This window comes from Mauremys reevesii, linkage group 3, assembly GCF_016161935.1.
Source record: "Mauremys reevesii isolate NIE-2019 linkage group 3, ASM1616193v1, whole genome shotgun sequence".
Classification (NCBI taxonomy): domain Eukaryota; kingdom Metazoa; phylum Chordata; order Testudines; family Geoemydidae; genus Mauremys; species Mauremys reevesii.
The window spans coordinates 27,590,897-27,617,396 of NC_052625.1; the positions used below are offsets into that span (position 1 = coordinate 27,590,897).

Below are 26,500 nucleotides of genomic sequence, written 5' to 3' on the forward strand. Positions count from 1 at the left end.
GGTCCATGCTTGCTGTGCTATGGTGTCTGCACAGTTCACCCAGGAAAAAAGGCGCGAAACGGTTGGCTGCTGCTGCTTTCACGGAGGGAGGGGTGAGGCTGTACCCAGAAGCACCCGCAACAATGTTTTTTGCCCCATCAGGCACTGGGATCTCAACCCAGAATTCCAATGGGCGGGGGAGACTGCAGGAACTATGGGATAGCTATGGGATAGCTACCCACAGTGCAACGCTCCGGAAATCGACGCTAGCCTCGGTACATGGACGCACACCGCCGAATTAATGTGCGTTGTGTGGCCGTGTGCACTCGACTTTATACAATCTGTTTTAAAAAACCAGTTTCTGTAAAATCAGAATAATCCTGTAGTGTAGACGTACCCTTTGTGTTTTTCTAACCAGAAGATTCTCCCCAAAAGGAGCTGCACCAATCCTGGAGGCACTGCAATACCAGGTCAATGCATGGGGCAGACAGAGCAAGCTCCTGTTCCATCCCCCTGTTTCAAAAATCAATTTAATATATAGTCCTCAAATAAAGGACATATCAGATATTAAACTGATAAGAACAGACACTACACTTTGATCTTAGCTCCAAGGAGCCAAGAAGTTGTATCTGCATGGGAATTCCTACTTGGCAGGAGTTACAATATAACAATCCAGGGTTGTTTTTGCAGACAGAAACAAATAGTATTTTTTGTGCTACAGTTTGCCATTTTAGTAAAGGTGTTCCATTGTCTGGGAACATGGTGAAAACACAGTTCAGTTCCACACACTGAAAGCTCAAATATTGCTTTTATCTGTCTCAGTTGAAAGCCTCCACCATGACAGGCAAGGGTTTACAATATAAATGTAACTTTATCGAGTTATGGTTCAGGTTAAAAGGATACTTTAGGTATGATAAAGCCAGTCTCTTTACACAGTCCACGTAATTCCACAAATTCAGCTCTTGGATGTGCATGCTTATCCAAGAACAAGATTAAGCCCTCTATATTTGTTTATTCAAAATAATGCAATTAATATGTAAAACAAAATCAGCAGCCAAGCCCCACTAAACAACTTGGAGAACAAACACATGTTAATACAAACACAAAAACAAAACTTTAAATAAAAGGGTTGATGTCTCTGGATACCAAGGGCTTATTGTAAACAAATTTGATTTCAAACAGTATGAAAAACGTATTTTTGACAGCAATGTAAATCATAAATTGAAGAACTACAAAAGTCTAATCAGGTAAATATTAAAGTACATTACACAGTGATTCCCAAAGGGACAAGGTAGAAGGAAGTGTAACTATAGCACAGTGATAGTTCATGTGGACGTGATAATTCAAGAAATGCAAGTGTCTTGTCTTTGTAGCAATAAAAATAATGGTGCTAAGAATGCAGAGGACATGTAAGAATATTTAATTATTACAAATAATTATATATATTAATATTAATTATTTATAATTAATATATATATTAATATATATTAATATGTATATACTATATATGCTATATATATAGTAGGAGAGCAGGGATCGGCGGAAGAAATTGTCACGGCCCAGCTAGGCATTTCCCTGAGTTCGCTTTCTCAGCTCCGGTTACTATAGGTCACAGTGCACCAGCCTCAACCAAGCATAACCGGTTGAGACCGCTATGTGGGAAAGCCCCTGGCGGTGGGCCACGGGAGGCGGTCCCAGAGGGCGGGTAGTTTTGCCTTGCTATGTTTTGTGCTGCTCTGCTGCTAGCGAGATAAATAGGAGCCCGGTTTATATTGGTCTCCGGACTTCGAACCAGGCCAAGTTGTAGGGCATTGGGTTCCCCGCCTTAGTGACAGCAACGAGCGGAGTCCCCGTTGCGGGTGTGTCACGGTATCCTTCATTAAAAACCAATTACTCTCAGCATGGAGTCGGTCTCGTCCTTGCAGAGTACCTCGGGCCTTTTGAGGCCGTAACATTTGGCGCAGCGAGCAGGGTACTCTGCGAGACGATGCCGTTTTGGCCGAAGGTAGGGGAGGTAGGGAAGCCGTTGCTGTCCCTACAGCGCATACCCGGGTGGCCCCAGTCGGAGCGCTGGGGGCCGGTAGCATGGATTTTGGCAGGCTGGGCGGCTCCAGCCGACTGGCCGGAGTTCCAGAAGTCGGCTGGGATTACACCCGAGCGGTTGCTCGAGGGGTTGCAGCGGCTGCGGGCGAACCGGCGGTCTGGGACAGAGCGGCGGGCAATGGGGGAGCTGGGATGGCTCCTCCTCACCGCGCTCCGGGCCCAGGACGAGGAGGTGCTCCGCTTGCAGCGGGCCCTGGAGGGGAAAACGTCTGAGTGCACGGCGCTGGTTGAAGCTCATGCTGTAGCCCAGGAGGTTGTTACCTCCCAGGCGGAACGCGTCCAAGAGTTAACGAGGCGCTGTGAAGTGTTGGTTGCCCGCGTAGCAAACAAGCGGCGCCTCAAGCTGGGGCGCCGGCCGGTAACCATGGCACAGGTGCGGGCGGTGACCGCGGCCCCTTTTTGGGACCCCGCGGCCTGGGATGGCAATATATGGGATTCATCCTCCTCCTCAGAAGGGGAGGAGGCTGAACCGAAGCTCGTGGTAGCCCGTGCCCGCCCTGTGCGGGAGTTGCGGGCGGAAGGCGACCAGCTGCAGCCACCCATCGTTCGGACGTACAAGACGACGGAGTTGCAGGAAATTGTGAAGACGTTTCGACAAGAGCCGGGCGAAAACGTCTTGGGCTGGCTGGTCAGAGTGTGGGACAGCGCGGGGAACACTGTCCTACTCCTCCGAATGGAGCTGCAGCAGCTGGGAGTTCTGTCTCAAGATTCGCAGGTACGTGCGCAGCTGTCCAATCCCCCGCACTCCCAGGAGAACGGGACCGACCTCGAAGCTCCGTCCCTGTACCACTGGTTGGCGGTGGCGGTTGACGTGGCCTACCCGTCAGTGGGGGAGCTGGAGGCCCTAGTTGCACCCTGGAAAACCATGGCTGAGGGGGTCTGGGCCCTCAGGCAGTTGGGAATGGCCTGGGCCATCGGGATGGGGGGCACGGAGGGACCCGATGACATCCCGGTGTCTAAATCAACCAAAACCACCCTCCTACGTTTGGCCCCAGATGAGTTAAAGCCCTCCCTCCTTGCAGTCGTCATGGCCACAGACGGGCGAGTAGGCGAATTGGCTATCACCTTTATGCAATTAGAGACCGTCTTGGCAGGGACACGGCCCCGGGCCGTTCGAGCTTCCAAAGGTCAGCAAGGAAAGGACCCAGCCGGAGGGGGGCAGGAGAAAGGGGAAGTGTGGGGACCCCGGAAGACATTGTGGCAAGACCTGTTGCGGGCTGGTGTTCCCCGCGATGATATCAACGGGAGACCGACTGTGGAACTATACAAACGTTGGATGCAGCTGCCCCCCTCGAAGAGAAGCGCTGAGGCCGAGGGGAAAAAGGAGGTGGAGCGCAGCGGGGCAGGCGAACCGCTTGCCCTGCCAGTGGAGTGGCGGCTGCCGCGGCCTTACTGAGGGGGGGGGCGGGTCCTCCACCCCGTGTGTGGCAGCCGTCGCACCTGGGAGGGAGGCGGGGGACCGACGCCCCTATGTACCCCTCACGATTCGTTGGCCGAGGGGCGGTGTGCAGCATGTATTAGCGCTAATCAATACGGGGGCTGAGGTCACCATCCTGCATTCGGCACAGGCCCATGGCCGTGCGGCCCTGGTGAGGGGCCTCGGTGGAGCCGAAATCCAGGCGTATGAGGTTACCGTTACGCTAACCATGGGAAAGGCACCTCCATTCCGAGCCACGATTCTAGCCGCGTCTATTAGGGAATACATTTTGGGCATTGATGTCCTGCAAGGCCGCTCCGTGGATACACAGTATGGCCTATTTGACTTTGGCCACCCCCGGTATGTGAGCGCAGCGCGAGTGCGAGAAGTGAGACTGTTGACCATCCTGCGGGGCGCCCCTCGCTGGGAGCCGGTGGTGTTGCCGCCCCCGGCCGCCGTGGTTTTCAAGAAACAGTACCGCCTCCCGGGAGGGGAGGAGGAAATCACCCAAACGGTCAGCGCCCTGCTGGAAGCTAAGATTATTAGACCTACCTTGAGCCCCTACAATAGCCCCATCTGGCCGGTGCGGAAACCGGATGGAACGTGGCGCATGACAGTGGATTATAGAGAGCTCAATAAAGTGACTCCCCCGTTGGCGGTTGTTGTGCCAGACATAGTGACCGTGATAGAGCACATAGCAACAGCTGCCCAGCCATGGCATGCCGTTTTGGATCTCGCCAATGCCTTCTTTTCAATTGCTATTGCCCCCAGTAGTCAGGAACAGTTTGCCTTTTCGTAGCAAGCGCGACAGTATACCTTTTGTGTATTGCCCCAAGGATGGAAGCACTGCCCAACAATATGCCACCAGTTGGTCAGTGCGGATCTAGCCCGAGTACAATTACCCCCTCTGACCCGTAGTTACCACTACATTGATGATGTTATGGTCTCTGGCCCCTCCCGGGAGGTGGTAGCCGATGCCCTGCACGCCGTTGCCACCGGCCTAGAGGGGCGGGGCTGGACCCTGAATCCACAAAAAATACAGGGTCCAGCTCAGACCGTTCTGTTTTGGGGGATCATGTGGGCAGGACCGGAGCGGCAAATTCCCCAGAAGGTGCGGCAAACAGTACAGAGCTACCCCGTTCCTCAGACCAAGAAGGAACTACAGGCTTTCCTTGGCCTTTTGGGGTTTTGGCGGGCCTTTATTCCCCATCTTGCCTTTTTGATGCGACCCCTGCAGACCCTCGTACGTAAGGCGGCCCCATGGCACTGGGAGCGCAGTCACCAGACCGTGTTTGATCTGTGTAAGGATGCGCTGTTGACGCACGCCCGGCTCCATGCTCCCTTGCCGGGGGTCCCCTTTGAATTGGAAGTCACCACCGTGGCAGATGTGGCCTCCTGGGGGCTATGGCAGCCGGTAGGGAGCCAGCAGAAGGAACCATAGGTTTCTGGTCCCGAACCCTAAAAGGGGCAGAGCCCGGCTACACCCCGCTGGAGAAGCAGATTTTAGCTGTTGTGTGGGCGCTACAAGATACAGAGCGCATAACCGGCCCCACGCCAGTGGTAGTGCGGACGCCCATTCCTCTGGGGCGTTGGGTGCAGGAGGACCCCGGCCAAGTGCAAACCGGAGTCGCACAGAGCTCCACTCATTTTAAGTGGCAGCATTATTTGCAGCAGCGCATGTTGCTCGGCCGGCCCACAATTTCCACCCCCCATGCTGTATTGCTGGGGGCTGTTACCTTTGAACATGTACCCTCCCTCACGGATGACTTGCCCCCTGTGGCGGACCCGGCACCCCCCTCGCCAGTAACGGAAGCCCCACCGGTGGACCAGCTGCCTGCTGAGGAACAATGCTATGCGTGGTTTACGGATGGGTCAGCAGCCTACACCGCCCAGGGGACCCGGCAATGGAGGGCTATCGCATTTGCCCCGTACACGGATGTTGTGGCTATGGCATGGGGGACGGCCGGCTCCAGCCAGTGGGCGGAGTTGAGGGCGGCTACCCTGGCCATTGAAGGGTCCCCACCACGCACGTACCTATACACCGACAGCTGGGCGCTCTACAAGGGCCTCCGCACCTGGGTGACGGCCTGGGAGGCGAAGGGATGGGAACTAGCCGGCCGGCCCTTGTGGGGGGAGGCACTCTGGCAGCAGCTTCTGGACTACGCCAAGCGAGCCCCTCTGGCCGTACGACATGTAGATGCCCATACCAAGGCTGAAACCACGGAGGCCCATTGGAATGCAGCGGCAGACGAAATGACTCGTAGTGAAGCAGTCCAGGTGGCGGAGCGCTATCATGTCGAGGGGGGCCATCGTGGGGCCTGTGCGACACGATACGCGGCATGGCGGCAAGGTGTTTCCCTGCCGCTGGCCGCGTGTCGCACCGCCCGCGCGAGCTGTTCAGTGTGTTCTCGCGTGGCACCCCTTGCTCTCCTGGGGCCGGCCGGCCAAATATATCGAGCCACTGGCCCCTGTCAGGACTGGCAAGTGGATTATATAGGCCCACTACTCCAGGAGCGGCGCTGGCAATACGCCCTGACGGCGGTGGATACCTACACCAGAGTGCTATTTGTACACCCAAGCGCATCTGCGACGGCGACAATCACGCTGACTGCATTGCAGCAGTTGTGTTCCCGCTACGGGACCCCTCGCTCATTGCAAAGCGATCAGGGGACCCACTTTACAGCCCAGGCCGTTCGTACCTGGGCCGCTGACGTTGGCGTGGACTGGCATTACCACCTCCCATATGCGCCAACTGCAAGTGGCCTTATTGAGCGCCTTAACGGGCTTTTAAAAGACCAGATCCGCCGTCTGACGCCCACCCACACACTGCGAGGCTGGACGGGGGGTTTAGAGCAGGCTGTTTGGCTGCTTAATAGCCGCCTGCTGGGCGGAGGCCAGACACCCTTTCAGCGATTGACGGTGGCCCCCCAGATGCCGATGACTCTGCGGGTGGAGCTCCAGCATACACCGGGAGTTATAGATCCCGCCCAAGGTGTGGTGGTGTTGCATGCCCCTTGCCCCTGCACGGTGCCGGTGGGACAGGTGGTGACCCCCTGGTCTTCCCAGTCGCAGCTGTGGTGCGACCCCCCCTGCCTCTTTTATGTGTCGCCAACCCTCGGGGGCGTGCAGAGCTACCCCCCGTATTGGCTGAGTACAGCTCGCTCGCTGAGTCTTCTTACATGTGCAAATGTGGGCACGGAGCCTGTGCAATGGGAGCAAGGGGAGGTGTTATGTAAACTTATCCCATTACCTCCTGCAGGTTTGGAGCCGCAAGCCCCGAGCGATACGGCATGGCATGTTCTAGCGAGCGTATGGTGGACGATACCGCAACGCGATCCACAAGCCGCCGTGGTCCTGGCGACGGGGGATGGCTGGACTTACATTCTGTCAGAAGGAGAGGATTATCCCCGAATGGTTTCACTATCACACTTATCACAGCGCTCCTTGTAAGGGGAGGCGCCGCGCAAGGCGGTGTGTGGCCAGTGAATGCCTGGGTGACACTAGCGCAGAGTGCCGTGAATGCGACAACCTTTTGCCTCCCCCGTGTGTATGCCGTAGGGGCCCTTATGGAAACCTGTTTTATTGGTGTTTGTACTGATTTGGCAGTGTTGCAACAGCACTCATGGCTGTTCGCAATCTCCAAAGATTTATCGTACAAAGAATTGTATGCCCTAGGTCCCGGAGCTGCCAAATATACCTTGGATGCGAGCATGTATTCCTTTCGCCTGGCCAATGTGACGGCCGCAGGCACGTGTGTGTATTTTGTTAATGCCTGGCATGTGGCAGTGGATCATACCAATGGTGAGTTATTGTGTCGCCACAAGAGCGAAGTATCCTTTGCATATGGGCATATGAAATTGCCTATAGGATGGTTTTTGTTGTGTGGCCGCACTGCATTTACCTATGTTCCTGCCAATAGTTCCGGGGATCCCTGTGCCATTGGTCGAGTGGCCCCTCTTCTTTTCCCCCATCCATCGGGGGGCGCCAAGGGCCAGTACCGTTACCGGCGGGAGAGCATTCCCCTGGATTCTACTTGTAAAGCAGAGGTGAATATGTTTTCGGAACGAGAGGCTGCAGCCCTTACCTTCACCTTGATTGGCCTCCCGGGCACGGTGGCACATAATTACCATGCCGTGGCACACCTTGCTTGTGTTGTGGCCAAAGCCCTTAATTTGACCTCTACTGTTCTTGCTCTGTTAACCCAGGAACTAGGAGAAGTTCGCCGGGAGTGTTGCAGAATTGTATGGCTATTGATTATTTGCTATTGCGACATAGCCATCCCTGTTCAGATTTTGTTGGCATGTGTTGTTTTAATATTACAGATGCAGGATCCATCATTACTGATGACCTAGAGCGCCTCCGGCGTCTGGCGGAAGGCATCCGCCAACAACAGGGGGATACCTGGCTGTGGTCCTGGCTGTCTTCGTTGCGTGGATGGACCGCCCATATTGTTCAGGGCCTAGTGCTTGGCATTATGTGTTTGTTTGGCCTTGTTTGCTTTTATTTGTGTTGCCTGTGTGGCCGACGCTGTTGCTGTATAGCGCATGCCCTTGGGAGGCCTTCGTGGTCCCTGGAGTCGCTTGAGAAAGCGAGGGAAGGATTGTAGGAGAGCAGGGATCGGCGGAAGAAATTGTCACGGCCCAGCTAGGCATTTCCCTGAGTTCGCTTTCTCAGCTCCGGTTACTATAGGTCACAGTGCACCAGCCTCAACGAAGCATGACCGGTTGAGACCGCTCTGTGGGAAAGCCCCTGGCGGTGGGCCACGGGAGGCGGTCCCAGAGGGCGGGTAGTTTTGCCTTGCTATGTTTTGTGCTGCTCTGCTGCTAGCGAGATAAATAGGAGCCCGGTTTATATTGGTCTCCGGACTTCGAACCAGGCCAAGTTGTAGGGCGTTGGGTTCCCCGCCTTAGTGACAGCAACGAGCGGAGTCCCCGTTGCGGGTGTGTCACGGTATCCTTCATTAAAAAGGATACCGTGCAATTACTCTCAGCATGGAGTCGGTCTCGTCCTTGCAGAGTACCTCGGGCCTTTTGAGGCCGTAACACACACACACACACACACACATATATATATATATATATATATATATATACACACACACACACACACACACACAAGTAAAGCAGAATGAAAGCTTCAGACCAGTTGCCAGGAGACACTCAGCTCTCATTTAAAATATGCTTTTAAAATACATCACCCTGTCCAAGATTTCATGGTGCTTTTTGAAAGAGTTGGGATGCTAGCTTTTATATGGCCTTTGGCAAGGATTAAATATAATCTAAATTCTATTGTCTGATATGCCAGCAAAAATCTGGAATAGCTCTACTGGAGTTGCTGGAGCTGCTCTGGATTTATGCTGGCATATTTGCCAGTTGAATTTGGCCTGATTATTTAAAGCACTTCACCTTCCAGATACACTTTGGGTTAATTACACATTTTCCATATTTAAAATTGATATTGTAAAACACTTGGATTGACAAAAGATTTCAAGTGCTGACTCATGGTTTCTAATTTTGCTTAACTGTAGCATTAGTGCTGGATTCCTAAAAGTTTTGTCAGTTTCACACACTTATATTTTTCAAATGTTAGTGGCTAACCATAGGCAAATTTAATTATGGGTCATTAACTGGCTCAGCATGACAGTTTGAATAGAATTTTTGCAAAAAGGCTAGTTTTAATTCTTTCAGACTTTTGCATGTATTTCCTGTACGTCACTGCCCAATGTGCTTTTTATATATTTGAATAAATCTTTCTGGTTTATGCTGTCACAACTTAGAGAGTCCATAAAACATACCATGCTAAGTATCACATTAAGATTTGTTTGACCAAGCTTGTGTGGTCTTACATACAACTCAGTCACATTTCTGTTTGTCACATGATAATTTCTGAACACAGCATCTGATCAATTCTAAAATTTCAGAGAATGTTCTAGGCATCAGTGGGCAGAACCCTGTTGACTGTTAAAAATTAGAAAAACCAAAAGGGCACACTGAGCCCCTTGCATCTGGTTAGCAGTCTCAGCATTTTTAGCCACCTATGTAATTATCTACAGTATATACAAAGAACTGCTTGATGGCAACCATTAATATCCCCATTTCAGCTCTGCCCATCCTCCCAATGTGGTTTAAAATGTTGACACCCTGGATGACTTGTCTCCCAGAATGAAAGAGAAGAAATAGGAATGGGGGCACAGAAGGAACCAGTGGGGGCTTAGAGTTGCCAACTTTTTAATTGCAGAAAACCAAACACCCTTGCCCTGACCTGCCTCTTCCCCTGAGACCCCACCCCTGCCTTGAAGCCTTGCCCCCTGCTCACTCCATCCCTCACCCCTCTGTTGCACACTCTCCCTTGCTCATTTGCACTGCAAGGCCCAAGCAGGAACCAGGAGAAAGGTAATAATTGGAGATATACCAATCTCCTAAAACTGGAAGGGACCTTGAAAGGTCAGGGAGTCCAGCCCCCAGCCTTCACTAGCAGGACCAAATACTGATTTTTACCCCAGATCCCTAAGTGGCCCCCTCAAGGATTGAACTCTCAACCCTTGGTTTAGCAGGTCAATGCTCAAACCACTGAGCTATCCCCAGATTCACTGTCCTTGCTATAAACAACAGGGGACACTAGAGAACAAAGTCCTACTTCAGGGAAAAAAAGCCTGGTAATCTATTTAAAGAGAGGCAGCACAAATATGTCTTTTCAGAAAGACCACAGATCCTCAAGCTGCTTATTCAAAAAAGAGTTCACAACACAAAGCAAGCACTTGTATCCGACGAAGTGGGTATTCACCCACGAAAGCTCATGCTCCAAAACGTCTGTTAGTCTATAAGGTGCCACAGGACTCTTTACTGCAAGCACAGAAAAGCACCTACCACACATAGAATACTCCTTCATAGTTTGTGTTTCTGCATTCACATACCACAACTGCATACATAAATCCCTGTAACTGTGCTCACAAGTGATCAGTTAAATATAACTAACTGGCCATCTGCCTGCACTGTGGCAACAGCACATATATATGTTCATTTGTTGTAACTGTCCACACAAATTAGGCACAAATCATACATTGCTGAGATGATCTGCTTGTTGGAATAAGTAGGCACATGTTGCTTTTAGGTCACATTCGCCACCATTTGTGATGCTGTACCTAACTTCTTGGCCTCAGCTAAAGTGAGACATTTTTTGTTCAGCAAACAGACTTTACAACACTATGATCACATCTAAAGTTTTGTTGTCAGAATCTATGCAGAAACTGAAAGCCACTGACATTGACTATCAGCCTTGAGGGGCATGTTGCAAAACTATCAAAGAGAATTAATGTTTGAACATCTGCTTGGGGTTGCTAACTTTCTAATTGCAGAAAACTGAACACCTTGCCCTGACTCCTGCCCCACCCCTTCCCTGAGGCCTCCTGTCCCCCAATCACTCCATCCCCCCTCTTCTGTTGCTTGCTCTCCCCCACCCTCACTCATTCACTCATTTTCACCAGACTGGGGCAAGGAGTTGGGGTGTGGGATGAGATGAGGGCTCCAGCTGGGGGTGTGGGCTCTGGGTTGGGGCTGGAGATGAGGGCTTTGGGGTGCAAGAGAGGGTTCAGGACTGGGACAGGGGTTTGGGGTGCGGGGTGCAGACTCCGGGAGTTTGGGTGCAGGAGGGGGCTCAGGGCTGGGGTGTGGGCTTGAGGTGGCACTGACCTCAGGTGGCTCCTGAGAAGCAGCAACATGTCCCTCTGGCTTCTAGGAGGAGAGGTGGCCAGGTGGCTCTGTGTACTGCCTCCATGCACAGGCACTTCCCCTGCAGCTCCCATTGGCCATGGTTCCCGGAGAATGGGAACTGCAGAGCTGGTGCTTGGGGTTGCACCTGTGGGTGGGGGCAGTGCATTGAGCCCCCTAGCCACCCTTTCGCCCAGGAACCAGACATGCCAGCTGCTTCTCAGGAGCCATGTGGAGCCTGACAGCCCCACTGTGCTACTAACTGGACTTTTAATGGCCTGACCGGAGCCTCCAGGGTCCCTTTTCAACCAGGTGTTCCAGTAGAACCTACATCTGCTATAAAGTCAACATTTGAATAATGTAGTTTGAAGTCAAATGTCAATGTGCTGAAATATTTGGTTAAAAAAAGAGGTCTATTTTTAGTAGTAAATTTAATGTTATTTTTTCCCTTTATTATAACAAGAAGGTAGTTGCATTATTACAAGTCACCAGGTGCTGCTACTTTAGATAATAATGTTGGGCAGGGACCAACTTTTTGTTCTATGTTTGTACAGCACCCAGCACAATGGATTCCTGGCCTATGACTAGGGCTTACTGGTGCTTCAGTCATACAAATAAATAAATAAAATAATAATACATGTTTTGATTAACAGAATGCATACAAGTTAGATGTGGATTAAATGCTGTTTCTTGGCTTGATGCAATTTGTTTTACATGCTCAGCATATCATCAATAAATTCTGTTGTTTCAACATCAGTCTCTCTCTGAATGATTTCGTACATGTAACTGACCAATTGTAGCTGGCAATGCTATTACAATCCAATGAACAAAACAGTACAAAGTGGGATCTGCTGGTGTCTCCCTGTGTATAGTGCATAAGAGATTGTGAGAGCCTGCATGTAACTTTGGGTCTGACTTTAAATGCTAATGGCTATGTGAAAGCGAAGCCTGAAAGGGCTGCTTGTTACTAGCAGAGCAGTGTGAGAGGCATCCTGATCCAGAGAGTAAAATGGGACACAGCGGTTCCACAGTCCAGGTTATACCCTGAGGGGTGTTAAAATTATTGCCACAAAAATTACAGTACTGAAACCCTAATACAGCATGTGCTTAAATGTCTAGTTGAACAAGGATGGATTTAAGCACCTGAAATGCTCTGCCAAACTGGAGTCTGACTATCTCTTGGAAGATGCTGAGTACCCTCACTATCCACTATCTTCAATGGGTTTGAGGCAGCATAGTCTCACAGAATTGTAGAATCATGGAAATAAGGAGTTGGAAGGGACTTCAAGAGGTCATCTATTTCAGCCCCCTGATGAGGCATGATCAAATATAGCTAGACCATCCCTGACAAGTGCCTAAACCATTCTTAAAAACCGCCAATGTCGGGGACTTCATTGCCTCTCTTAGAAGCCTATTCCAGTGCTTCACTATCCACATAGTTAGAAAGTTTTCCCTAAATCTCCCTTGCCACAGATTAAGCCCTTTACTTCTTGTCCTACCATCAGTGGACATGGACATCAATTGATCATCATCTTCTTTATAACGGCCCTTAACGTAATTGAAGACTGTTATCAGGCATCTCACAGTTTTCTTCTCTCAAGTCTAAACATATCCAACTTTTTGAATCTTTCCTCATAGGCCAGGTTTTCTAAAATGTGTGTTGCTCTGCACTTGACTGTATCCAATTTGTCCATATCTTTCTTAAAGTGTAGTGCCCAGAACTGAACACAGTACTCCAGCTGAGGCCTCACCAGTGCTGAGTACAGCAGGACAATTACCTGCTGTGTCTCTACAGACATCTACATTGCACACTCCTTCTGGCAGCATATACATATACTACATGCCCCCCAGACCAGGTATAAATAGCAGCATAGATGGTGAGGCACTGCTTAGGCAAGTAAAGACAAACCTGAACCCTGTGGGTATGAAGCTTTTTATTCACCCAAGCTCCCTCTATCTACACTGCTATTTTTAGCAGTGTAATGTCCTACTGCCTCTCTGCTGCTGGAGCCTTTCCCTGACCCCACCACAGGGGAAGGCTCCAGCAGTGGGGAAAGGCCCTGGCTGGAGGGAAGCAGCAGCTCCCCTCACCAATCCTTTCCCTGCTGCCTCCCCTTGACAGAACTTTTCATTTTTCATTTTACACCAACCTTACATATCAGAGGGGTAGCCGTGTTAATCTGGATCTGTAAAAGCAGCAAAGAGTCCTGTGGCACTTTATAGACTAACAGATGTTTTGGAGCATGGGCTTTCATGGGTGAATACCCACTTTGTTGGATGCACGTAGTGGAAACTTCCAGGGGCAGGTATATATATGCAAGCAAGAAGCAGGCTAGAGATAACGAGGTTAGTTCAATCAGGGAGGATGAGGCCCTCTTCTAGCAGCTGAGGTGTGAAAACCAAGGGAGGAGAAACTGGTTTTGTAGTTGGCAAGCCATTCACAGTCTTTGTTTAATCCTGAGCTGATGGTGTCAAATTTGCAGGTGAACTGAAGCTCAGCAGTTTCTCTTTGAAGTCTGGTCCTGAAGTTTTTTTGCTGCAGGATGGCCACCTTAAGATCTGCTGTTGTGTGGCCAGGGAGGTTGAAGTGTTCTCCTACAGGTTTTTGTATATTGCCATTCCTAATATCTGATTTGTGTCCATTTATCCTTTTCCATAGAGACTGTCCAGTTTGGCCAATGTACATAGCAGAGGGGCATTGCTGGCATATGATGGCGTATATTACATTGGTGGACGTGCAGGTGAATGAACCGGTGATGGTGTGGCTGATCTGGTTAGGTCCTGTGATGGTGTCGCTGGTGTAGATACGTGGGCAGAGTTGGCATTGAGGTTTGTTGCATGGATTGGTTCCTGAGTTAGAGTTACTATGGTGCAGTGTGCAGTTACTGGTGAGAATATGCTTCAGGTTGGCAGGTTGTCTGTGGGCGAGGACTGGCCTGCCACCCAAGGCCTGTGAAAGTGTGGGATCATTGTCCAGGATGGGTTGTAGATCCCTGACAATGTGTTGGAGGGGTTTTAGCTGGGGACTGTATGTGATGGCCAGTGGAGTCCTGTTGGTTTCTTTCTTGGGTTTGTCTTGCAGTAGGAGGCTTCTGGGTACATGTCTGGCTCTGTTGATCTGTTTCCTTATTTCCTCGTGCGGGTATTGTAGTTTTGAGAATGCTTGGTGGAGATTTTGTAGGTGTTGGTCTCTGTCCGAGGGGTTAGAGCAGATGCGGTTGTACCTCAGTGCTAGGCTGTAGACAATGGATCGTGTGGTGTGCCCGGGATGGAAGCTGGAGGCATGAAGGTAGGCATAGCGGTGGGTAGGTTTAAGGTATAGGGTGGTGTTAATGTGACCATCACTTATTTGCACCGTGGTGTCTAGGAAGTGGACCTCCCGTGTTGATTGGTCCAGGCTGAGGTTGATGGTGGGATGGAAGCTGTTGAAATCGTGGTGGAATTTTTCCAGAGTCTCCTTCCCATGGGTCCAGATGATGAAGATGCCATCAATGTAGCGTAGGTAGAGAAGGGGCGTGCATGGACGAGAACTGAGGAAGCGTTGTTCCAGGTCAGCCATAAAAATACTGGCATATTGTGGGGCCATGCGGGTACCCATAGCGGTGCCACTCTTCTGGAGGTATATATTGTCATCAAATTTGAAATAGTTGTGTGTGAGGATAAAGGCACAGAGCTCAGCAACCAGTTGTGCTGTGGCATCATTAGGGATACTGTTCCTGACAGCTTGTATTCCATCTGTGTGTGGGATGTTTGTGTAGAGAGCCTCTACATCCATGGTGGCTAGGATGGTGTTTTCTGGAAGGTCACCAATGCATTGTAGTTTCCTCAGGAAATCAGTGGTGTCACGGAGATAGCTGGGAGTGCTGGTGGCATAGGGTCTGAGTAGAGAGTCCACATATCCAGACAGTCCTTCAGTGAGAGTGCCAATGCCCGAGATGATGGGGCGTCCAGGATTTCCGGGTTTGTGGATCTTGGGTAGTAGACAGAATAACCCTGGTTGGGGCTCTAAGGGTATGTTGATTTGTTCCAGTGTTAGTGTAGGGAGTGTCCTGAGTAGATGGTGCAGTTTCTTAGTGTATTCCTCAGTGGGATTTGAGGGAAGTGTCCTGTAGAATTTGGTATTGGAGAGTTGTCTGGCGGCCTCCTTTTCGTAGTCAGACCTGTTCATGATGACAACAGCACCTCCTTTATCAGCCTCTTTGATTATAATGTCAGGGTGGTTTCTGAGGCTGTGGATGGCATTGCGTTCTGCACGACTTAGGTTATGAGGCAAGCGATGTTGTTTTTCCACAATTTCTGCCTGTATAGGTCCAGACTGTCACTCAGGAGGAGTCCATGTGGAGTTTTTCTTCTTGTGCTGTTGGTGGGAGGGTAACTGTGTATCAGTGGGCTGTTCAGTGTTATCCCGAAAGTATTCTTTGAGTCAGAGACGGCAAAAGTAAGCTTCCAGATCGCCACAGAACTGTATCATGTTAGTGGGGGTGGCAGGGCAGAAAGAGAGTCCCCGAGATAGGACAGACTTTTCTTCTGGGCTGAGTATGTGATTGGATAGATTGACGATATTGCTGGGTGAGTTAGGGGTACCACGGTTGTGGCCCCATGTGGCAGGTAGGAGTTTAGACAGCTTACAGTCCTTTTTCCTTTGTAGAGAGGTGAAGTGAGTAATGTAGATCTCCTGTCTTATTTTAGTGAAGTCCGTTTGTATGGAAGTTTGGTTATTTATGAGAGTCTCCAGGTTGGAGAGCTCTTTTTTGATGTTTTCCTGTTTGCTGTATAGGATGCTGATCAGGTGGTTCCTCAGTTTCTTTGATAGAGTATGGCATAATCTCTCACTGTGGTCTGTGTAGTATGTAGATAGCAGTGGATTTTTTACCTTTAGTCCATTTGGTATGATGTCCATCCATTTGCATTTGGAAAGGAAAATGATATCTGTCTACATTTGTGCAAGTTTCTTCATGAGGTTGATGGATTTCCACTCCATACGGCTAAATGCAGTTTCTTGCATGGTGTCAAGTATCAGAGGGGTAGCCGTGTTAGTCTGGATCTGTAAAAGCAGCAAAGAGTCCTGTGGCACCTTATAGACTAACAGACGTTTTGGAGCATGAGCTTTCGTGGGTGAATACCCACTTCGTCGGATGCATGTAGTGGAAATTTCCAGGGGCATATGACCTTACATATGACACTTCTGTTAATACACTCCAGAATGATCTTAGCCTTCTGTTAATACACTCCAGAATGATCTTAGCCTTTTTTACAACTGCATCACATTGTTGACTAATATTCAATTTGTACTCCACTATAACCCCCAGATCCCTTTTAGCAGTACTATGCTAACTAGTTATTTCCCATGTTGTAGTTGTGCATTTGATTTTTACTTCCTAAGTGAAGTACTTTGCATTTGTCTTTATTCTATTTCACCATGTTGATTTCAGACCAATTAGTCAAGGTTGTTTTGAATTCTAATTCTGTCCTTTAAATGCTATCAACTCCTCCCAGCTTGGTATCATCCACAAAGTTTATTAGGATACTCTCCACTCTGTTCTACAAGTCACTCATGAAAACACTGAATAGTATCAGACCCAGCTCAGACCCCTGTGGGACCCACTAGATATGTCCTCCAAATTGGGCAGTGTACCATTGATAAACTATTCTTTGAGTACTGTCTTTCAACCAGTTTTGCATCTACCTTATTGTAATTTTGTCTAGACCACATTTCACTAGTTTATTTATAAGAATGTCAAGTAGAACTGCACCAAAAGCCTTAGTAAATTCTAGATACATCACATCTACAGCTTTCCCCCTAACCACCAGGCCAGTAACCTACCATAAAAGGAAATTAGGTTGGATTGGCATGAGTTGTTCTTGACAAATCCATGTTGGCTATTACTTATCACTCTGTTATCCTCTAGGTGCTTACAAATTGTTTAATGATTTCGCCCAAAATGCACATCAATAGCCAAAATCTATAACATACATATATATGGCTTCTTTTTGAGGAACTACAGGAGCTACTGTTATTCTGTGGCAGGCTAACATTTCCTGACATACAATGATCAAGTCAGCATTGTTAGCTTTAAGATAATGAATATTCTTTACCTCAGGGCATTACCAAAAAAAATGAATTAAGAAATATAAAAAATATAATCAGTCTTCAGTCTCTTTTTATTAATGGGCAACTTTCCATACCAATGCTTTGTCTTTTTAGTACATCATTTGTCTTTCAGAAAGTTTATCTCACTTACTTTAGTAGCTATTGCTATCTGATGACTCTTGAGCACTTAAAATCAAACAGCTTCTCTCTTGGGAAGACACTATTTAAATTAAGCTATTTTCTCTAGAAATCAATGCTATTTCTGGAGTCATGTTTTAGAGTAGATCCCTATTTCAAAATCCCAGCTTCTCAAGCTCAGCAACTACCTGAAAACAAATCCTGGGTGTCAAGACTGGACATTTGTGCAAATCACATTGTCACTGCAGTCCAGGTTTATGCAAAGATAGCATAAAATAAATTGAATTTACTAAAAAATTAAATAGCACAGGGAACACTATAGTAGCCACTATCATACTTAAAGCAATAAAAGTCTTCATTTTTAAAATTTATGTGAAACTGCTGCAGGAACTCCACTCTACTGCACCCAGTCTACTCCAATCCACTGTGCTGCAGAAATCTAGGGACCTTGTTAGAACCATAATTTAGACCCACCTTCCTGCACCGGTTGTGCAATTGATTAGCAGATAATAGAGCTACAGGGAAGTGGGTAGTATGTGAAGGGTGCAGGGCGCCGCTTTGCATTGAAGCTGGTGCGTGTTGATAGGGTGCAAGTCAGGATGCCACAGTGCAGCCGGTATAAGGCTGTACAACGAGGGGGGCTACGCAGTGAAGAATTAGCCAGATTATTAAAGTGGCGTATAATAATACCAGTTTAAATGTTAGGGGCGGGCCTAGGTCGGCGCTGGATGGGGGGTAGTGACAGCTCTGGGCAGGCGCTGCCTGCGGCCCAGCCCCTCCGGGTCACTCCACCCCCAGCAGAGGCGGGGCCGACGGTGGTGGGTTTCGCGCTCTGCCCGGATTGGGCGGTAGGTCGTTGATTCCCGCCGCAGCCATGTCTCGGCAAAGCACCCTGCTCCGCTTCTTCCCCAAGGCCCGGGCGCCAGGCGTTGGTCCGACCCAGGCTCCTTCTCCTCCGGCCGCAGCGAGGCGGAGGGGCTGGGAATCCAGCGAGGCAGCCGGGGATGAGGCAGCCCTGGCTCCCGGCGGCGGCGCGGAGGAGACGGGACGATCCGGCGGAGTCGAGGCCCAGAGGGCGAGGAAGGGGAGAACCAAGGCCGCCCTGGCCCCCAGGTAACCGGGCAGGCGGGTGTGTGTGGGTGCCGAGGCCTGTTGGTGGTTGGGGGCACGAGGTGCCGGGGACAGTGGCAGGCCGGGGGCGCTGGGCCGGTTGGCGCTGGGAGGATGGCGCGAAAGGGGCTCGGTTTCTGTGCTTTCTCTCAGCACTCCCACCAGATGGAGCCCGTCCTGTGGCCTCTCCCGAGTGCTGGGGTGGGGCAGGCTCCCGGAGGTACTTGCCGGCTGTAAAGTCTTATACACATTCACATTCTGTGGCTTCCCCTCCCCTCCATCTGTAAACACCCCCTCATCTCACAGCGAGATTGTGAAGATGAATACCGTAGTGATAAGCGCCATAGATAGCATGACCAGAAAGCAACTGTGAAAAAACGGGCTGGGGGTGGGGCCTAATAGGCGCCTATATAAGAAAAAGTCCCCCCAAACGGGACTGTCCCTTTAAAAATGGGACATCTGGTCACCCTAGCCATAGAAAAACCCATGAAAAAGTTAATAATATGGTGTTCAGAGCAGGGTTTGAATAGTGTGCAGTAACTAAGGGCTTATCTACACCAGTGGTTCTCAAACAGGGGTCTGGGATCCCCTAGGTGCCTCAAGCAGGTTTCAGAGTGGCCTAAAAGCAGGAACAGCATTCGACTCACCGAGCCCTGAAGCCTGAGCAGTGTAGCTTTGTGGGGGCCCCAGGCAGTTGCCCTGCTTGCTACCCCTTAACGCGGGCCCTGGCTTTTATATGCAGATAACCAGTTATTGTGGCACAGGTGGGCCGTGGAGTTCTTATCGCATGGTGTGTGTGGGGGGGGGGGGGGCGAAAGAAAAAGATTGAGAACCTCTGATCTACATACACTACAGTGCTGCAGCACTTTAGTGAAGACCCTATGGACAGGAGAGTTTCTGTCAGCTGTAGTTAATCCATCTCCTTGAGAGACAATAGTCATGTTGGCAGGAGAAGCTCTCCTGTTGACATAGCACTGCCTACACTGGGGGCTAGGTGGATTTTTCACAGCGCCAAGCAACGTAATTTCACCAATGTAAGTTTGTAGTGTAGACCTGTCCTATACACACACTGAATAAGGAGAAAACAAAATACTGAATAGCTGCTTATTTAGGGTGACCAGGTGTCCTGTTTTTAAAGGGACAGTCCTGTTTTGGGGGACTTTTTCTATTACCCCATTACCCCCCACCCCCATCCTGTTTTTTCACAGTTGCTATCTGGTCTCCTATTCAGTGAGCACCATCCATCCTGTATGCTGAATGAGACGAGGGTGCTGTCGAAATAAAATGTGATCATTTTAATTACTGTATCATAATACATGCATACAAGGGGCTGATTTGAAATTGCAACCGTAATACTGGCATTTCCAAACGTTTGAGTGCTTAACGTTGCGATCTTAGTGTTTTAAACAATTTTTTATGTATAAGTATTAAAATGTTAAAGATAATTCTCTAGATTCTAATTCTGTCTTCTAAATGCTAGCAACTCCTCCCAGTAACTCCTCACTTAAAGTCATTCCGGTTACCATTGTTACCTTGCTGATCAATTAGGGAACATGCTAAGTCCGCTGCTTGCAGGAAGAGCAGCCCTGTGTTAACCCTTGAGGGCTCAGGGAGTTCATCATTTAGCAGCAAGGCATTCCCTGTGAAATATCCCTCCCTCTTCCACCCTCTAACTTCACCACCTCAACCAACCTTCACAATCATCATAGTTGTGAACAGTATTAAATTGTTTGTTTTTAAAATGTATACTGTTTGTATATCTATATAATATATAGTTTTTTGTCTGGTGAAAAAAATTTCCCTGGAAACTAACCCCCACCATTTACACTAATTCTTATGAAGAAATTGGATTCGCTTAACATTGTTTTGCTTAAAGTCGCATTTTTTCAGGAACATAACTACAATGTTAAGCGAGGAGTTACTGTAATGTACAAATTTACAGTGGGGTACACAAACCTTTTATGTAATCTCACCACTTTCAGATAAAGTATGTGTCTTTTTTTAATACAGAAAGTCCATTTTCATTGAAACCGGCTTGTTGCTAGTAATTATACAGTACTGGAAATAAACTGCTATTGTAGATGGAATAAAACTGTCTTTTGGGGGAAGGACTTAAAACGGCTTTGAAATAATTTCTTTCAGCCCTTTGTGAAAATCATGTTCAAAGAAACAGTGAATAGCCATTTGTGAAGAAACAATTTTTCGTCTAGGATAAAGAAACGATGGTGAATCAATTAGTATTTAGTTAATCTTGAATATTGTTGCTTGTTTGACTGATGTCTTAATATGTGCTATAAAATCTAGGCTAAATCACTGGATTCCAGCTTTTGCTGATTTGAAAACCAGGCTGTTATTTTTCCAATTTTTTTTCCAAGTCCTCAGCATCCAACAGTCCTATTTCTGTTAGCTGCTGAGGTTTTTTGAAAGTTCTAGTCACTTCCCTTAGGTATCTTAGTGAGAACTGAGTTCTGTTAAAAATCTGTTCTTAATTGCGTCTGCTAATTGCTCTTGAAAATCTGTTTCTGAAGATTTTTCCCTGTTAGCTAAATTATGTCCTGTATTTTTACACCCCATAGATAATCTACTGGATTTTTAGAGAGATTTGGGAGTGTAAGAACCAGGTGTTGTTCAGTAAAAGTGTTTGCATGTAGAATATAACTGTTAACCCAAGAGCAACCAAGACCTGCTGAGACCAACCCAGTCTCTCTAGTAGCTTCTGATAAATAGTTTGACTTAGAAGTAGTGCTATAACTTTTATGAAGGGACTGACTTAAAGACTGGGGGCTTTTTACCTTTTAATCAAGTTCTGTTTCTTTGTGTTTGCAGTGTCTCCTGTGATTATTCACCTGGTGATTTGGTTTGGGCCAAGATGGAAGGGTACCCCTGGTGGCCATGTCTTGTATACAACCACCCAACTGAAGGAACACTAGTCAGAGCGAAAGGAAAATCCTCTCGTGTACATGTACAATTTTTTGATGACAGCCCAACAAGGGGCTGGGTTAGCATTAAATACTTAAAGCCATATAAAGGTAAGAGGTGTAACTTAAATATTTGAAAAGGGATCTGGAGAGAGGCAGTTTGGTCTAAAGGAATAAACACTTCTGCTGATTTTCCTGTGTGGGGAAAATTCTGTTTTCCATTGAACAGAAACTCTTTGCTTTTAAAGGGTTTTAAACAAAAAAATGGGTTTATCCAGAATAAGCAAAAAAAAGGACATACAAAGTATATATTTTGTAAAGATTTTCTGTTTGTTTTTATTACCCTAGAAATGTCAGGAATGTCAAGCCTGGTCTTTCCTGATTTTGCTGGGGGACCTTGGGAGGTCTCAAGGATTCCTATTTGTCTGAGAACAATAGACTGGATGTAGGCTTAGACACACATTGATTAAATAATTTAAGTTAACCATATCAGTTCTGGTGATCCTTAAGATTTTGGCTGGTTTAGCTAAGTACAGCTTAGATTCTTCTAAATTCATACATTGTATTAAAGTTTTATGGTGGTAATAGAAATTACAGAACAGATTAAATTATAGTGTTTATATTGTTTCAAAGAATGAATATAACTAAGGCTATCGATTAATTACAGTTAACTCAAAAATTAATCTTGATTAATCACAGGTTTAATCGAACTCTTTAAAAATTGGTATTCTATTTAATTATTTTGGATTTTTGTCTACATTTTCATGTGTACTGTATTCTGTGCTGTAATCAAAATCAAAGTGTGTATTTTATTACAAATATTTGCACTGTAAAAATAAAAAAATAGTACTTTTCAATGCACATCATACAAGTACAGGCAGTCCTCGACTTTACAATGTTCGATTTAGGATGAACAGCACTTACGATGGTTCTGAATTGACATCCTGATTTGACTTCTTACCACTGGTTTTCACTTTGACATCGTGTCCCGCAATGGAGTGGATTGCAGTTCCTATTACAATGTTTCGACTTATGACGCAATTTTTCAGGAACCAATTGTGTTGTAAGTCTGAGGATTTCCTGCACTGTAGTGCAATCTCTTTGTTGTGAAAGTGCAACTTACAGATGCAGTGTTTTTGTTACATAACTGCACTCAAAACCAAAACCATGTAAAACTTCAGTGCCTACAAGTCCACTCAGTCCTACTTCTTGTGCAGCCAATTGCTAAGACAAACAAGTTTGTTTACATTTACAGGAGATGAAGCAGCAGCAGCGGGCAGCATTTTTACAATGTCACCAGAAAGTGAGAACAGGCATTTGCATGGCACTTTTGTAGCTAGCATTGCAAGGTATTAGAGTGACCAGATAGAAAGCATGAAAAATTGGGATGGGGGTGGGTGGTAATAGGCGCCTATATAAGAAAAAACCCTGAATATCGGGACTCTCCCTATAAAATCGGGAGATTTGGTCACCCTACAAGGTATCTACATGCCAGATATGCTAAACAGTTGTATGCCCCTTCATGCTTCGGCCACCATTCCAGGGGACATGCTTCCATGCTGATGACACTCATTTAAAAAAATGCGTTAATTAAATTGTGACACAATTCTCCCACAAAGAGTTCAATGTCCCCTGCTCTGCTTTACCCACATCTGGCATGTACATGTATTGCAACACTGGCTACAACAGTGCCATGAGAACACCTGTTCTCACTTTCAGGTGACACTGTGAACAAGAAGCAGGCAGCATTATCTATAGCCAATCGCTCAAACAAGTTTGTTTGCATTTTACAGAACAAGAAATATAACTAAGTGGAGTTTGTAGGCTCTAAAGTTGCATTGAAAAATAAAACCAAATTAGTTATTTTTTGTATATAGTTCTACATTTGTAAGTTCAACTTTCATGATAAAGAGATTGCACAACAATACTTGTATTAGGTGAATTGAAAAATACTATTTTTTTTACAGTGCAAATATTTGTAATAAAAAATAAAGTGAGCACTGTACACTTTGTATTGTGTTGTAATTGAAGTCAGTATATTTGAAAATGTAGAAAACATCCAAAAATATTTAAATACATGGTATTCTATTGTTTGGCATGATTAACTTGTTTAATTTTTTTTATAATTTTATTTTAAAAGCTGTTAACGACTTACCTTATTTTACTCCCATATGCATGTAAATTGAAAAATGCTAATATTTTCTAACTCTGTATTTGACTCTTGAATTTATTTTCTATGGGGAAGATATAGTAAAAAATTACATACAGAAGATGTAGATGCATTTCACGCCAACAATTATATGTTAAATAATTGGGCAATTTTCATTTTTTTTATTATGGGTGTATAAACTTCAGGGAGGTGCAATGTAGTTGAGTGTGCATGAATGGAAAGGCATAACTACTGATAAATTTACCTCTCAGGTACAGATAAGTACCTGCTTTGAATAATTAAGCAACTATCCAAGTTCTGAATTGTTTCACTGATTTAGCACAACCAATTCCCATAGTCTGTAACTCGCATATTAACCTTGACTGGCAAACTGATAAAGGACTTGTACCAAGGACTGTTGGTTTTATTCTGATACCAAAATTACAGTGTCAAAATAGGTTAGAGTAAATCACTGCTGTCATAAGGTTTATTGGGACAAGATATAGATTTGTTGATTCTTGATAAAGTGTTTGTATGTTATATTTAGGACTGTCCAGCGATTAAAAAATTAATCGCGATCAATTGCAGCGTTAATAATAGAATACCATTAATTTAAATATTTTTGGATGTTGTCTACATTTTCAAATTTATTGATTTCAATTACAACACAATACGAAGTGTACAGTGCTCAGTAGAACTATGTACCCAAAAAACTGCATTCAAAAATAAAGTAAAAATTTTAGAGCCTGCAAGTCCAATCAGTCCTACTTCTTGTTCAGCCAATTGCTCAGACAAACAAGTTTGTTTATATTTTCAGGAGATAATGCTGCCCACTTATTATTTACAATGTCACCTGAAAGTGAGAACAAGTGTTCTCATGGCACTGTTGTAGCCGGCGTTGCAAGATATTTACATGCCAGATGTGCTAAAGATTCATATGTTCCTTCATGCTTAAACCACCATTCCAGAGGACATGCATCCATGCTGATGACAGGTTCTGCTTGATAATTCAGAGCAGTGCGGACCGACGCATGGTCATTTTCATCATCGTAGTCAGATGCCACCAGCAGAAGGTTGATTTTCTTTTTTAGTGGTTTGGGTTCTGTAGTTTCTGCATGGGAGTCTCTTTTCTGACTTTTGAAAGCATGCTCCACACCTCATCTCTCTCAGATTTTGGAAGGCCCTTCAGATTCTTAAACCTTGGGTCGAGAGCTGTAGCATCTTTAGAAATCTTACAGTGGTACCTTCTTTGCGTTTTGTCAAATATCTGCAGAGAAAGTGTTCTTAAAATGAACAACATGTGCTGAGTCATCATCCGAGACTACTATAACATGAAATATATATGGGAGAATGCGGGTAAAATAGAGCCGGAGACATACAATTCTCCCCCAAGTTGTTCAGTCACAAACTTAATTAATGTATTATTTTTTTAATGAGTGTCATCTGCATGGAAGCATGTCTTCTGGAATGGTGGCCGAAACATGAAGGGGTATATGAATGTTTAGCATATCTGGCATGTAGATACCTTGCAATGCTGGCTACAAAAGTCCCATGAGAATGCCTGTTCTCACTTTGTGGTGACATTGTAAATAACAGGTGGGCAGCATTAGCTCTCATAAATGTAAACAAACTTGTTTGTCTTAGCGGTTGGCTGAATGAGAAGTCGGACTGAATGGACTTGTAGGCTCTAAAGTTTTTCATTGTTTTGTTTTTTGAGTGCACCCCCGGATGTTCCTCTATGCCTCTCTAGGGGTGTATGCCCCACAGTTTGGGAACCACTGTTCTAATTGAAAAGCCAGTGGGTAGAAGCTGGATTACTAACTTCAACCCAAGTTCTTTAAAGTGATCCACAGAAAGGGCATAAGGTTCTATTTGAGTAGGTCCCGTACCCAGATCATGGTCTCACTTTGAGCTCTCATGCTGCCAGTGTAAAATGTTGTCACTTTTTTTTCAACCATGATGGGTACTGTCAGATATAGAATTTAATTGCAAATGCTAAATCCAGAAAATAGTTTTCTTATAATTGGATAAATGTTCAGACCAAGACTAATCAGTTGTAGAAATGTGAGACTCATCCAGAGTTCTTGCACTGGGTACACATTTTACTGGACAGATATACAAACTAATTCTCTTGCCCCCACTTCTTCATGCTGAACAAATAAGTTTACATGTTTAAAATCAGTCAGATGGAATAATAAAATCAGTCTCACATTGGATTTGTGATTCAAAAATGCTGGATAATACTAGAGATAATGTGGAGAGTGAGTATCTACAGCGATGACTGGCCTCAGGCTAGACTTTGCTTCAGGTTCTGACATATTATTTGCATGTTTTGTAGGCTCAGCGGTTAGGGAAACGCAGAGGGGAGGTATGTTTTATAGTTCAAAGCCTGAAATTAAAAGAGCAATGGAAATGGCAGATGATGCTATGCGCAAAGATAAAACTAAGCGGCTTGAGCTTGCAGTGTGCAATGAACCTTCAGATACTGAAGATGAGGAAGAGATGGAGGTAACTTTTTTTTTTTCTGTTTTCTGTGATGTCATTGCAGAGGCGGTGTTAGAACTGGGAAAAAGAGCCCTGTTATGTTGCCATTTTATCGTTTCCTTTCTCAATAACCCCTTTTGTTGTAATCCAGAAATAGACTCCTGATTCAATTTGGGTTCTAATGAAACCTGTTAATAGCTAAATAATAGTATTCCTGCATATTGTTACTGTTGAAGAATGTAGAAGCGTAGGAAAGAGATGAATTGTCATATTGTATCAGACCAGTGTCTCAGCTTACTCTTCAGAGTAATGTACAAGAAACAGCATAGTGAGTGAGCAGTTATGGAACAAACTATCCATATGAAACATTGGTCTTAATTGTAGAAATGTGGGGCACCCTCACTG

General features: G+C 46.4%; 2 protein-coding genes and 1 non-coding gene across 3 annotated transcripts in view; 2 read left to right on the plus strand and 1 right to left on the minus strand.

Moving 5' to 3' along the window:
* Positions 1-412: 412 nt before the first annotated feature.
* Positions 413-606, minus strand: LOC120402452. The gene has a single exon (XR_005597242.1). It is a non-coding gene; the product is annotated as a U2 spliceosomal RNA (small nuclear RNA).
* A 1,360-nt stretch (positions 607-1,966) lies between these two features.
* On the plus strand, positions 1,967-8,383 carry LOC120400526. The gene is made up of 4 exons (XM_039529176.1): positions 1,967-2,603; positions 2,716-2,797; positions 6,759-7,545; positions 7,822-8,383. The coding sequence occupies exons 1-4, from the start codon at positions 1,967-1,969 to the stop codon at positions 7,849-7,851; spliced, it is 1,536 nt and encodes a 511-aa protein (XP_039385110.1). The 3' UTR covers positions 7,852-8,383.
* A 9,789-nt stretch (positions 8,384-18,172) lies between these two features.
* Positions 18,173-26,500, plus strand: part of MSH6 (mutS homolog 6) — a 29,287-nt gene continuing 20,959 nt past the window's right edge. The window contains exons 1-3 of the mRNA XM_039528826.1: positions 18,173-18,547; positions 21,371-21,573; positions 25,950-26,119. Coding sequence (XP_039384760.1) covers positions 18,309-18,547; positions 21,371-21,573; positions 25,950-26,119 — 612 coding nt within the window. The 5' untranslated portion in view covers positions 18,173-18,308. The remainder of the gene's footprint in view (positions 18,548-21,370; positions 21,574-25,949; positions 26,120-26,500) is intronic.

What these genes read in the sequence shown, in the direction of transcription:
- LOC120400526 (XM_039529176.1), top strand. Translation starts at nt 1,967, where the DNA reads ATGCCGTTTTGGCCGAAGGTAGGGGAGGTAGGGAAGCCGTTGCTGTCC. An exon ending in TTCTGTCTCAAGATTCGCAG is followed by an intron (nt 2,798 to 6,758) that starts GTACGTGCGCAG and finishes TACCTCCTGCAG; the next exon opens with GTTTGGAGCCGCAAGCCCCG. An exon ending in ATTCTACTTGTAAAGCAGAG is followed by an intron (nt 7,546 to 7,821) that starts GTGAATATGTTT and finishes TTAATATTACAG; the next exon opens with ATGCAGGATCCATCATTACT.